The sequence below is a fragment of the Poecilia formosa genome, unplaced genomic scaffold (genome assembly GCF_000485575.1).
Source record: "Poecilia formosa unplaced genomic scaffold, Poecilia_formosa-5.1.2 Scaffold385, whole genome shotgun sequence".
Taxonomy (NCBI): domain Eukaryota; kingdom Metazoa; phylum Chordata; class Actinopteri; order Cyprinodontiformes; family Poeciliidae; genus Poecilia; species Poecilia formosa.
In genome coordinates this window covers 458,134-472,517 of record NW_006800324.1, presented here as the reverse complement: position 1 = coordinate 472,517, position 14,384 = coordinate 458,134, and the positions used below count along the sequence as shown (strand labels likewise).

Below are 14,384 nucleotides of genomic sequence, written 5' to 3'. Positions count from 1 at the left end.
ATGCTTAATCATCTTATCTTCTGTGTTTTATCCCAATTTTCATAACTGTTCTGTTTTAATTGATATTTTGTAATATTGTAATTTCATGAATTTTTCAGCCATAATCAACAAAGGTAAAAAAAACAAAACACTAGAAATGCATCACTTTTTGTGTAATAAATCCAATTTTCACCTTTTCATATGATTATACTAAAATGTTGAACAACATCTTAATTTAAACAAAAACAGATGGTGAAACAAAGTCACTCAACCAAAACGATGCAAAATAATTCCTTTATTTTTCCCTTTCCTTCCACCATCAGAGTAAAATTATAATTCCACATTACTGGAGGAATCCCCGTCCCAAAAATAAAATAAAATAAAAATCCTTATGACAGTAATGTTTTCAGTGGTTAAAATAAGTTATTCAGTGCCTCAAATAATTTTACGGTTTTTAAATCGCAGTCACAACGCAGACATCCAGAGGACTGAGTTTGGTGCACAAAAAGAGTCCAGTGTGAAACTTAAGATGTGAAAAAGAAGCTAAAAGTCCAGCTTTGTTTCACAAAGTGGGACGGAAAACAACCGGCGGCATTTTCAACAGTATTTCATATAAATATGACAATCATAATATTAACGACATTATCATTGTAAAGCCTTTCTTTATTACCCGACTGCTGCAGCACAGAGAAATAAAAATAAAAAAAGACGAAGAGGATCCGATGCAGAAAGACGGCCATCTTGAAGGGAGATAAAAGAATAACTTCTGGAGTTTGGGAGAGTAAGACGGAGAATTAGGGACACGCTAAGAAGATATAAAAATAAATAAAAATACCAGAATAAAGTACAGTATCATGAGTATGGTCATATTACAAGAAAGTCATAATATATAAAGAATAAAGTCGAAGTAAGACTAGAATAAACTCGCAGTATCACAAGAATGAAGTCATAGTTTTGTGAGAACAAAGTTGTAATACAAGAATAAATTCATATTATTAAAATAAAGTTGAAATATAGAAATAAAGTCAAAATAATACAAGTTGTAAAAACACAAGAATAAAGTCATAATATCACGAGACTAAAGTGGTAATAACGCAAGAATAAAGTAACATTACAACAATTCTCGTATTATTACGACTATATTCTTATACTACTGCAGCTTTGTTCTCATTTGAGTTTATTCTTGTAATTTAATTCTTTATTTTCCTTTTTTTCTTATTATGGCCCCAATTCTCCGTCGTAGCTCAGACATGGACAACCTGTGATTTTAAAATCATGAAGGAAATGAGTAAAAATGTGATTTCTTTGAGAAATGTAAACACCACAACGTCATGGGAGACAAAAGAAAAAAAAAGTTGTTTTAATTCTACCAGAGAACCAATCAGAGGGACTGTTTATAAAAAAAAGTCTAGTCAAAGTTTGAAGAAACGACGGGATGAGATGTAAAGGTCGGGTCGGCAGGCGAAAGGAAAAACATTGGCACGACTTTAACAACAAGGCAGCGGACGACTGGAGACCCCCGTCCACATAAAGGTCACACAGGGGTCACGGAGCTCCTCCAGATGATCCTGCAGGTTAAACCTTAACCCCGCCCTTCGTCTCCGTTAGTTCACTTTATCCTGGAATATGTAGAGGTTGTTCGTGGTTGCCACGGCGATGATGTTGTCCTGCGGATGCCAGGCGGTGTGGAGGATTTTCTTGTTGAAGTCCAAACTGTCCACGCTGATCTCGTCCTTCTTGCGCTTGCCGCCGGTGCAGACCTTCCGCGGCTTGAGGACCTGCAGCGGCTTGCTGTTCTCCCGCGACGCCTCCAGCGTGGCGTCCCGCCGCTGGCCGCGCTCAAACATCCGGAAGAAGTTGTTGTAGGAGCCGGTCATCACAACGCTGCCACGGAGAGCAGGGCGAGACAGAGACAACAAAAAACAAAAAAACACTGAAAAAACTCCAGGTTTTATACGAGTATGTGGAAGAAGAAAGTTTAGTGGAAGGAAAAACCATTTTGGTGTTGATTTCAACTAGGTTCCCAGAGGAATTTGGAAAACAAAGAATAAGACTTAAAACTGCTTATTTTTTGCTAAATGATCAAATTTAAAGTAAACATCTGTATCTTAAGTGCTTCTCACTTTCAAACTGACAAATTATAAAAAAAGAAAATAGGAGATAATAAATGTAGTGAAATTCAATGTTGAATTCTTCTAAATTTGTGAGATGCATTACCTATCTTTTTCTTTTAAATCAAATGTGCAAAATCGCTCAATAAGAGTAAATTTCCACCAAAAATCTCAAACATTTTGAGATTAATTTCTGAACATTTCTAGAAAAAAATGCGGAAATGTCTTGGAAATGAGTTTGAAAAATCTGAAATGTTGACTTTTGAGTTTCAAAAGATGTTTGACTTTTTAAACTCAGAATTTTCCATGCTGTTCCTATAAAATTTAAAAGATTAATCTAAAAATTTCTGATTTTTTTTCCCCTAGCAAATTTTCAACTTTTCAGGCTGAGAAATGTTCTTGTTCTTTCTAGAAAATTTCTAAGATTAATCTAAAAAATTCTGATTTTTTTTTTCCAAGGAAATGTTCAACTTTTTATGATCAAAAATGTTTTTGTTTTTTCTGTGAAAGTTCTGAGATTATTCTCAAAATCACTGAGTTGCCTTTCTAGGAAATTTTCAACTTTTAAGCTCAAAATGTACAAATTTTAAAAAAATGTTCCCAGGGGAATTTTCAACTTTTCAATGTCAGAAATTTCATGTTTTTTCAGAAATTTGTTTTAGGCCAATCTCAAAAGTTACTTTTTTTTCTAGGAATTTTTCAACTTTTCAAGCTTGTGCATTGCCTTGTTTTTCTAGAAATTTTCTAAGATTAATCTCAATATTTCTGAGTTTTGCGGCTGGAAATGCACTACTCTTTTTTCCATCTACAATACACAATACAATACACCTCTGTGAATTAATCCTGGAACCTGTTTTTAATCCAGGGAGTGGAGATAATTAAACCTGTTAAACAGAGGAATCATTCAAATCGGCTAAACGTCTGAGCGGATGACACAGAGGGAAAACAAAACGCTCCTCTGGGCGTCCCGGCCGGCGACACATTAGTCATGGATTCTTAGAGAGTCATAACGGCCGTTGTGCTCCTACCTGTCGTTTCCGTTCCAGCAGCACTCGAACTTGTCGAAGATGCAGTCGTTCTCGTAGAGCGAGCACAGCTTGCTCCTCAGGTACTCATGAACCTGAAACGATTCAACCAAACAGCCGTGAAGCAGCAGAAGAATCACTTCTTCCTACAGCTCTGATGCATGAAATGTTTTTATGGCAAATGTCCTTTACAAACTGTTTATCCTGACCTCTAGTGGCCGCTATGCAGAATTACAAGGAGTGACTTTAAATGTGTTTTTTTATTTAAGGTGGGGCTGACGTCAGTTGAGTAATAACTAGTTACATTTACTTGAGTAACTGGAAAAACGTTTACTTTTACCACGCTGTGCCTTTAGTAACTTTATTGTACATCACTGCTACTTTTACTCGAGTAAAATTTCTGGAAATTCACCAGATAAAGACAAAAACCTGCAGTTATTATTCAAGTTTCATACGTTTTAGATTGAAAAAATAATGTTAATTTTTGCCTGATTTTATTTATGACTTAAAATTATTAATTTACTCTTTTCTGGGAAGAAGGAGCCGTTGCTGGGGTTAATATTTTGACTATTATTGTATTATTTCAACTTTATTCTTTGACTTTTTGTTTTCTTAGCATGTCCCTAATACTATGTTGTATGTAATTATGTTATTTATGTAAATTATTTTCATTTTGGTTTTCTAAATACGAAAGCTTCCATACAGCTTTATATTATATACATTTTAAATATAAATATTTGATGTTTTGATCAGTTTCTCGGTACTTAAATGGCTTTTTTATGCATTTATCTACCTTTTTAATCTTGAATAATTTATTTGACTGTTATTTTATTTACTTTTTCTCAAGTAAAATTAAGTTGAAATATCTACTCTTACTTGTGTATAATTTTTTTTGTCGTTTTTGGATACCTGAACATCTCAAAGGCAGCTTTTAAATTAGAGCAGGAATATCCAGGAAATGGAATAAAAACAAAGCATTTTTATTTATTTACAGATCCTAAGAGAAATAAAGAATCAGTTTGAGCCAATCAGAGTCTAAGGAGATCCAAGCATCAGCGCTCTGACCTGGTACGTTTCCACCGGCCGGTTTTCCATGTTCAGGTCCCAGATCTTCACAGATAAATAGTCTCTGGTCATTATGTAGCGTCCGTTGTGACTGAACTTGACGTCTGAGATGGACGATATGATCTCTGAGAAGAAGGAGCGGTTGCTGGGGTTTTCTGGCTCCTCAAACACTGGAAGAGAAGAAGACAGAGACCAGCTGTGACCAGAGGATCCTCACTTCACCCGGCCATCATTACAGGAGGGAAATGATGATTAATGTCACGAATGAACTGTAGAAACTCAGGTTACAGAGCTGCTGACCAGAATAACAACTGGTTCTAGCTCCAATAAAAACATTAAAACCTAACACTAACTCAAATTAACTCACTCTAATGTGTTTTTTGAGTTTCAGATGTTTGGATCTCATGAAAGACGAGTTAAATCATCATGTGATGTTGCTTGTGTCGGCCATTTTTCAGCCATATAATGATAAAAGAAATTTAAGTAATGGGACAAAAAGGTTCTGGCAGTTCAGTACGAAGGAGTATTAAAGAAAAAAGAAAGAAAAACTAAATCACGTGAATAAAGTTGGAATAATACAGGGGAAAAAATCAATAATATATGAATAAAATCATACAACAAAAAGTTATAAAATTATGAGAATTAGTCGCAATAATACAACAAAAAAAGATTTTAACGATACGGTAATAAAGTCACAATATTATGGGGATAAAGTTGAAAAAAGTCCAAATAAAACATGAAAAAAATTCATGATGATACGATAAAGTCGTAATAATACGATAAAAAAGTCACAGTATTATGAAGAAAAAGTCATAATATATGAGAAATAATAATGTGGGAAAAAGTCGTAATACGAGAATAAAGTCATGCAACAAAAAGTAAAAAAATTACTCAAAAGAATATTTAAAAAGAATAAGTCAGAATACCATGAGAGAAAAATATATAATGCGAAAATAACATATTAGAAAGTCATACGAGAAAAAAGTTGGAATGATACAAAAAGTCGTAATATGAGAAAAAGTCAAAATACAAGAATAAAGTTAAAGAAGTTAAACTATTGTTCAAATAAAAAAAATCAAGAGTTAGAGGAGCTGGTTACATCAGATCTTAAAAACTAAAACTTTTTTCAAGTAATTTTACGATTCTCTTCTGGCAACATAGCATTTCTATTCAGCTAACATTATATTACTTTATTCTTATAATTTAAAAGAAATAAAAGTCTCAGTACCTACCTATGACGCTAATCTGACATTTTATTATTATTCTCATTGATGAAGTTTAGATTTTACTCGCATCGTTTTTCCTTTTAATGTTTCTGCTCAACTCACGCTTGGAGTGCTTGTCGCAGAGAGCCGACACCCTCATGTCGCAGAGGCGGATCGTTCCTTTGCTGCTGCTGTAGACGAAGGTGTTGCACTGGAGAGGATGAAACTCCGCCGCCGTTATCACCTCGGTCAGCTCCTCCATGTTGGCCGGCTTGATGTCAACGATGTCTGGGGAGGCGCAGTCAGGGAGCGCCAACAACACGGCTGAATTCACACAGTTTGATTCAACTCCGCTTCGTTTTGGGAGGTGAAAATTAGTAATCAAAGAAAAAAAAGAAAGAAAGAAAGCCGGGTGTTCTCTCAGATGAGCTTTCGCTGTCAGAGCAGCATACGTGTAGTGAGTACGCATGCGCACTACGAGGTCCGCCACATTTAGAGGAGCTGTCAGTTCAGCATCTAATCTGGTCTATATCTGTCAGACAAGTATACGCCGTCATTTCCACATTAGACCAACTAATCTGGTCGCGACCAGATACAACAAAAATAAGTCAATAAATTGTTTTCAATGAAAACTAGATGGATATACTAGATGTTTCAAAGTGTATTTAAAGAGGATCTAGCTGTAGCTACAGTCAACTACAAAACACGGCCCGTCGAAACTCGCCTCCCTGTTCCTCGATGATGGTCTGACTAATTAACCGCTAAGTCGGGATGTCATACAGCTGTTAATATGGCGATCTAACTTCTACGTCATGATGTCATGTTGCTGATTAAATTAAAGCATGTGGAAATGACGGCGTATACTTGTCTGACAGATATAGCCGTCAGTTTGTGCTACGCGTATGATGTCCTGACAGTTTATCAGCGTTATTTTCCCTTAAATAAAAACGACAAAAATTGGACTAATAACTGCCTCGTTTGATTGTAGAAAGTAGCGATATTTATAACCATCAAATAGTATGAAATATTTCATAAAGTAGCCATGGTTTATTAAATTTCAACAATCTAATTTTAATGGCGGCAACTATGTAAAATTAAATGACTGACCAATATAAAAGTGAAATTTGCTCCGTCCTCTCTTGACAGAAACCAAATTTTTTTAGATTTATATTTAGGGAGAATGCATATTTTAAATATCAAAACATATTTTATAGAAATCGAGTAAGAAATAAAGAGCTACCAACAGTTTTGTGACACATTCCTGCTCTTACTGGAACGGTCTTGTTTTGCCTACGTGACTCAGTGACTCACAGTAATGGCCGCCAGCGTTAGCGACTAACAGGCGATGTCGAAACCAGTAGTATATTAATAGAGAAATCATTCAACCGATAAAATCTGACAGTTCTCCATTTTTGTTTACATTTTATGAAGCAGGAAGTTGTGATCAACGTCTTCTTCAGAGGTTTTGTGTCGATTCCTTCAGTATTTCTCAGTGCAGCGCCACCACAGGCGAGGGGTGGAATAGGTTTTTATATTAGTTTGGATGGTTTGACAAGGTGATGCAGCAGCTGAAAATGTAACAAATGTTGCAATTTTGGTCCCCAATCCGGACCCCTAAATGTAAATAAAGTCTCTCAGGTTGTGTTTGAGGATACTGAAGCTGCGGTCGGTGATCTCCAGGTTCCACAGGTTGATGCGCAGATCGTCTGCAGACAGGTAGGTCTCGTTGTCGCTGTTGACGGAGACGGAGTTGATGTGGTAGGTGTGAGCGTTGGAGAACACCCGGCGAGGGCTGGCCTCCACCATCAGGTCCATGGGAATTAAAATCGGGACCTGCAGCAGGAAAACGACTTTCATTCACTGAAATGTGCAGAAAAACTAATAAAAACTCTCTGATTTCCTTTGAATGCATCACGGCAGCATCATGGTGTGGTTCTGACCGACCCGCAGTGCCGTGATCGTGTTGGGATCTCTGTATCGGCCATCTTCCTCTTTCAGGTTATAGCCTTCTGGTCGCTTGTCTCTTTCACTTATTTTCCACAATTTTATAGTTTTATCTGCAACAAGAAAAGAAAACCAATGGCATTATGTTTATTCATAATTATGGCTTAAAATTAAAATGATTTGAATATTTCTGCCTTTAATTTGTGTTGATACAAAGATCTGGGCTGATATCGATACCCGATATTAGTATTTTTGTTATGTCTGATATTTACCAATATTATATACATTTTACTACGGTTTTAACAACTTTGGGGAAAAAAAACAGAAATGGATAAAAATAAATATCGGTTGTTCATATCAGTCCAGTTTTATTTATCAAACCGATACTGATGTGTTAAAAAAATAACTAATATCAGCTGATATCGATGTTTTTGCCAATATATTGTGCGTTTCTAGTTGAGAATAAATAAAATCCAGCTTTTAACATGTCTAACTGAAGGTTTTTTTTATCAACTCTCCTCCTTGTTCAGGTCTGAAGAACGCAGAGGAGAAATGTTTGGGCGATAAAACCTGCAGCTTTACCGTTGGTGGACAGCAGGAACTGAGCGGCGTTCTTCTGGGGAAGCCAGCGGATCTTGTTGATTTTCTCCTCAATTTCTAAACTCTTCAAGTAGTCGAACTCGGGCTCGTGGCTCTGGAAGGTGCTGTAAACGTTGTACTCGCTCCTGAACTGGGGCAGGTTCTTGTTCTGGCAGAAGAAACGCGGACACTTATGAGACAAAGCGCGATTTAATCTAAAACAAATACACCTAACACTGAGGAGGGCTTTACTTCTACTTCCTGCTGGAAGATGACGACGCGGCCGCCCTTGTCTCCGGTGGCGAGGAGCTCCCCCGTGTGGTTGAACTCAACCGTCGATATGATGTCGGCTGGGCAGAGAAACGACATCAGAATGAAAACATTTAGTCACTAAACGCAGCAGTAGCAGTCTGTGTTGGTGGGAAGGAGGCCGGACGGAACGTGATCGGTTCCATTTTCGCTCCAGTTACTCAAATTGTCTTTCACATCCTGGACTCCTCACACCGAAACACACACACACACACACACGCGCACACACTTTAATTTCCACTGGAGCAGAAAGACAATGAGCGACCAGATTGTAGTGAGGGGCCTTTGTGCTGCCTGAGGCCCAGAACGGGGTGTTTTACAGTTTGCAGAGTCATTTTCTCTTGTTATATCCTTAAACTTTGATTTATTTTATCATGAAACATGGTGGCAGCTGCATCATACTGTGGGAAGTTGGTCAGAGCTGATTGGACGATGGTCAACCCCCGAAGAAAACCTGTAAGAGTTTAACCATTTTGTGCTGATTTGTCAAATAAAATATTCGGATTGAGACGATTAATCACGATTAATCAATAATTGAAATAATCGTCAACTATTTAAGTAATCGATTAATCACTAACTGGAACGTGAAAACTAAGGAAAAACTGTACCAAATACATTTAAGTTTTTCATTTAAGATAATTACAAAAAACTTTTTGTAGATGTTTTACCCAGAATTTCAAAAGTTTCAGTTTTAGCTTCACCTTGTTCAAATATTAATCAAACTTTCAATCAATAAAATAATCACCAGATTAGCTCTACACTGTATTAATGTTAACTTAAGCAGAAAGAGTTGAACTTTTCACATGTTGATGTAAAAGTATTTTTTTTAGCTGCAAGTGTTCACTAAAGAAATGCAGTTTTTGCGTTTTGGGCAATAAAATGTTTATTTTCCCCTTAAAAAATGAATTATTTGCATCTTTTATTGCATTTCTAATACTATATAATAGGAGTTAGGAGGATAAATGAAAAATCTTAAGAATGTGCCAATTTAAAAAAACAACAGATCGATTAATCATTATACTAATCGATTAATCGTCCAAGTATTTGGCTACTAAATAACCATAAGGGTTTCCTGTTATAAAAACTTTTAGGAATTTCGGATAAACTTTGGAGAAAAGTAAGGAAACATTTCAACATAAGAGCTCTGATATCAGATACTAACCAAGCAGAATCAATTAAATTTGGAGCAAAATGTTGCCGTATGAAGGATTATTTTAAATCGCACCTTCAGCTACGTCGTCGTCAATGGCTCCCTTCACCTGGGAGAAGCACCACTGCATGTCACCTCCGGGTCCTTTCAGAAGGAAAAAACCTGTTAGATTACATTTCTATCATGTTACAGGTTTATTGCATCAATAAACCCAGAAACACTCCAATTTAAATTATAAATGCATGAGATAATAAGTCAAATAACTGCACATTTGGTCATTTTCCTGCTAATGTTTTCAAATTTGTGAATAAAAAAGGTCCAGTTTCAGCAACGTCATGAAGTAAGCAATAAATAACAGGCTGGTGTTGCAAAAGCTTACAAACATCCTCTTTAACTTCTGTCGCAAACTGAGCCTTAAAGCAGAGAAACTTGTCTAAAAAAAGATAAAACAGTCTAAATATTTTACAAATTTAACATCCACACAACTTGTGTGTTCCAGTAAAACTCAGAAGAAACTTCATTTTTAATTTCAACAGCAGATCATACAAAACTGAAGACATCGATTACCCAACAGCTCTGGTCAGAGTTCTGTGGTTAACACTATTTACAGCAGGGGTGTCGAACTCCAGTCCTCAAGGGCCGCTGTTCTGCAGTTTTTAGATGTGCCACAGGTAAAAAACAGTGGAATGAAATGGCTTAATTACCTCCTCCCTGTGTAGATCGGTTCTCCAGAGCCTTGCAAATGACCTAATTATTCTATTCAGGTGTGGTGCAGCAGAGACACATCTAAAAGTTGCAGGACAGAGGCCCTTGAGGACAGGAGTTTGACACCTGTGATTTACAGGAAGGATCTCCAGTAGCAGTCCATCTCGCACCTTATCTGAAAAAGCCCCTGACTGAAGACTGCTGCTTTATGACGTTCTGATGAGATTTTAACAGCCAAGGAAGAAACTTTGCTCCCATTTTGATTAAATAAATATGGGCTCATGAGAACTGGAACCATTTATGATGATATCAGATCCAGCTTCTGTTTTGGGGTCAGAACTGCATAAACAAATGATCAGTGGGAAGGAATGCAAAAGATTTGATCAATTAGTTAGAAAACCACTGCAAACATTTTTCATTAGTTACAGGTAAACTTTGTGTCTGTTTATTCTAATTTTGTTTTTGATTAAGCCTATAGGTCAAAATTAGAGTACATTTTATTTATAACATGTTAAAATTCTAATGATTAGTCTAAATTTTTAGGCAAAGAAAAAGTTTTTGTTGTTTTAAAGAAAGAAATACACATTTGTAGAGTGAAATACTTCATAGTTGTGAAATTGTGGTTGTAACACTGTGAGGTTCTCATACCAGCGCATGTCTGGGCTCAGTTTTCTTCCATTTCTCAAGAACAGCTCGCAGATAATGTTGATAAACATTTTTTAAACCGCTCAATTATCCTGCCATAAAAATCAAAACCAAGAACTGTGGGCCATCGCTTTCATTTCAGTCCTTTAAATGTTGGAATGACAGCTGGTTAAGTGTAAAATACCTTTTATTTTGTTAAAGAAAAACAGTCTCATCTAAATCTGTCCTACAAGGAAACAACCACTGCTTAAAAAACACAAATAAATTGACAAGAAGCTTAGATATTACAGCTCAAAAGAAATTTATAAATATATATTTTAACACTGAATCTTTGGAAGATTTTAAACATTAAACTACACATGTATATATATTTGTAGATATTAATATCTACATGTGAAATATTCACAGCCCTGAAGGCATTTTTTTTCAGATTAGATTCCTGTTTGGACTTGACGCTACGATGGACCAGTGATTTTCAGGTATACAGATAAACAGATTTCAGCACAACTGCAGAATAGCAGCAAATATCCAGGAATAAATATTACAAACAACAAGTAATCTTCTTCTTTACATGTTTTAATCACATAAGTTATACTGAGAGATGGAAGCAAACATAAAAAAAGCAATTAATTTAATTTAGGAGACATTAAATCACGCTAAACTAGACTTCTTTTAGGTCAGTTACAATTTTAAAAAATATTTTATCTGCAGTTGGAGCTGCATAAGATATCAATAGTGCAATCAGAAACAAGAGCTGAAAATAACACAGGAACTATTTTAAACGGACTTTTAATGTATAATTTTAATGGTTGATATGCTGAAAGTAACAACAGACATGCTGTGATGAAAGGAGAGAAAGAAAAGTTAGGAAAAATTATTGATATTGCCCTTTAAATCCAACTCAGAATCTATAAAATATGTAAAAATCTACTCGACTGCTGTTGTTTTTACTAATGTATGCTGACTGGAGATTTAAAGGGGAACAGCAAAAACAACAGAGGTGGATTAGCAATGCATGTCTTCAGTCAGAGGCTTTTTCAGATTTGTTGGAACACTGACTGTTACTGGAGATCAGGCCTTCACACAACATCTCCATCTAAAATGTCCCTATGATGAATATCGGATATTTTTCAAAATTTTCCTTTGGGATAAATAAAGTATTTCATTTTGCCTTTCGTGACGTCATCAGCCCCTCCCAAGGATCACATTTTAGAGAATAGAATAATATCTTTAATTACACGTGTGCGTCTCTTACAAAGTGGTCGTGAAAGAAGCAGACGGTTCTTTTGGGTGATCCGAGTCAAGTGATCCGGCTCTCTGAAAGTAGCCGACATTCCCACCAGCAGCGCTAACGCCACGGCTCGCCTCGCCTCGTCAAAGCCAGCAGCCGGGGTGTGTTTAGGGACAACTAGACATCCCGTGGAAACCAACACGTATTTTCCAGTCAAAGCAAACCTCCCAGTTTCATGTTTTGGTTGGCCGGACCGGAGCGCAACTCTTGATAATGAACCGTTAGAGCTGAAAGAACTGCAGCAGAGCTCGGCTAAAGCGACTGTCAGCTTGCAAAAATTGTGCCAGCGATACGGTTACCAGCGATCATCTGCTACCAGCAGCTGGCCGGTCATTTTTAGCCGGCAGAGACAGCCAGTCCGGAGGGTGACACTTGTTTCTGCTGGCTAGCTAAGGGTTAGCACTGCTAACTTTGGCTAGCTGGTTAGCTTCCGTTACCCCCACGCAACATAAAACGAGTCGTTACGAACCAGAACCAAGCAGTCGACCGGCGGTCGGACGGGGTGAAACCCAGCTCCAGGCTGAATTACCTGCCATGACGAGACACGCAGCGGAGCTCGATCCTGCTCCCCACTCCCACGCGCTGATCCGTGGGATCTGAACTTTTTCTTCCGCTCAGGATCCGATGGCGGTGTGCAAAACCTGCACGTTGCGCCCCAAATGAACCGTATAACCAGTTAATTTATTACACCCCCTCTTTATTTCCCGCTCTTCCTTCAGCTGGTTCCTGTGGATGTCACCCGCTCTTCCCCCCTCCGTGCGTCTGTCAGCCGCCCGGCTACTTCGCATCCCATAAGTCACTTCTTCTCTTCTTCTTCCTCCCCACCCCTCACCAGACGTTTTCCGCACGTGAATCAGAGGGCTCTTATGCGCGCGCATGTATCGCAGGAAATAAGAAGGCGCCTTCTATCTATCTATCTATCTATCTATCTATCTATCTATCTATCTATCTATCTATCTATCTATCTATCTATCTATCTATCTATCTATCAAATACAAAAACATAGGAACACCCTCTACACCACAGGTGTCAAACTCAAGGCTCGTGGGCCAAATGCGGCCCATCATAGCTATTTATGTGGCCCTTTAGATTTGAGAGGGTCACATAGACTGATAACAGTTGTGTGCTTAGATATTATTTTACAAGTCAAATCAAATTAGTTTTCATTTCTATAGGACCAAATAACATAAATGTGAAAAGATGTTAAAATTATTTATGTTTTAAGGAGTACTTATCAACTGCGACATACCGGCGACCTGTCCAGGGTGTACCACGCCTCTCGCCCGGATCGTTAGCTGGAGATAGGCACCAGCACCCCTCCTGACCCCACTAAGGGACAAGGGTGTAAATAAAATGGATGGATGGATGGATGGATGGATGGAGTACTTATCAAACACGCTATAATATTTTAATAGTTTCTTAACGAGTAGTTTAATTGTTACATTCTGTCACATGCGGCCCTTTAAGGACATTTGTGACCTTGATGCGGCCCAAGATGAAAATGAGTTTGACACCCCTACAGTAGATGCTACCTTCAGGGGAAACTGTCTCAGCACTAGCTAACTACCTAGCTTAGCATTAGTTTCCACTGTATGTATTAATGCAGAATTAATGAAGAATTAATCTCTTCAGTTTATAAGTGTTAATAGACAGTTATAAGCATCCTTAAAGCGAGTCAAGTATTTGTGGGTATTAGTCCCTCTACCAAATACTGGATACTTTAACCCCAAAAGCAAACTGATGTCTTATGAAGGTGATCCAAAACGAACCCACAACGATATCAAGAGAATGTGCAATTATGTCCTTCATGGGAGAATTACAAGCCCAAAATCCCCCCCAAAAAACAAAACAAACAAAAAGACACAAGTTGTCAGGGCCTTGACAGTTAATTTTTTGTTTCTGTGGATTTGGAGAAGACGTCTGGCTGTGTCCCTCTAGGAGTCCAGTGGGCCGTACTTTGGGATTATGGGGCACCAAGCTTCTTTTGGTCCTTCTACAACCGGGGTCAACATTACTATCATTTCTGGTCAGAGTTGTATTTAGGTTGCCCTTTGTCACTGATTCAGTTCATAACCTTCATTGGCATAGTTTCTAGGTACAGCTAAAGTGTTGAGGGGATCCGTGTTGGAGGTATCAGGATCAGGTTGCTACTTTTGGCAGATGATGTTGTCCTCTTAGCTTTATCAGATTGTAATCTTCAGCTTTCATTAGAGCAGCATCTCCAAATCCTAGACAGTTGTCTCTGGAAAAGGGTATAGAGTGTATTTTCTGGGTCGAGGATGAGATCTTGTCCCAAGAGGAGTTCAAGTATCTTTGGTACTTGAACTCCTCCTTCTTCATGAATGTCACCCTGTCTTTAAGAGTCTCGCCCTTAAA

General features: G+C 37.6%; 1 protein-coding gene across 2 annotated transcripts; it reads right to left on the bottom strand.

Moving 5' to 3' along the window:
* Positions 1–256: 256 nt before the first annotated feature.
* LOC103154402 (serine/threonine-protein phosphatase 2A 55 kDa regulatory subunit B alpha isoform-like) lies at positions 257–12,843 on the bottom strand. Of its 2 annotated transcripts, none has more exons than XM_007575668.2 (10): positions 12,538–12,843; positions 9,443–9,511; positions 8,161–8,258; positions 7,912–8,077; positions 7,330–7,442; positions 7,041–7,218; positions 5,509–5,673; positions 4,181–4,350; positions 3,119–3,210; positions 257–1,863 (listed from the first exon to the last, which is right to left on the bottom strand). In XM_007575668.2, exons 1-10 carry the CDS (start codon positions 12,542–12,544, stop codon positions 1,584–1,586), a joined length of 1,338 nt encoding a protein of 445 aa, XP_007575730.1. In that variant the 5' UTR covers positions 12,545–12,843; the 3' UTR covers positions 257–1,583. The 2 variants fall into 2 exon arrangements, with proteins under 2 accessions (XP_007575730.1, XP_007575731.1); XM_007575669.2 differs by lacking the exon at positions 12,538–12,843 and adding an exon at positions 9,935–10,029.
* Between the last annotated feature and the right edge of the window lie 1,541 nt (positions 12,844–14,384).

Bases quoted from the DNA above. Each gene is read 5' to 3' on its own strand.
- LOC103154402 (XM_007575668.2), bottom strand. The intron at 7,219-7,329 runs GTCGGTCAGAAC...TTCCTGCTGCAG, and splicing joins ACACGATCACGGCACTGCGG to GTCCCGATTTTAATTCCCAT. The intron at 4,351-5,508 runs GTGAGTTGAGCA...CTTCTCTTCCAG, and splicing joins CTGCGACAAGCACTCCAAGC to TGTTTGAGGAGCCAGAAAAC.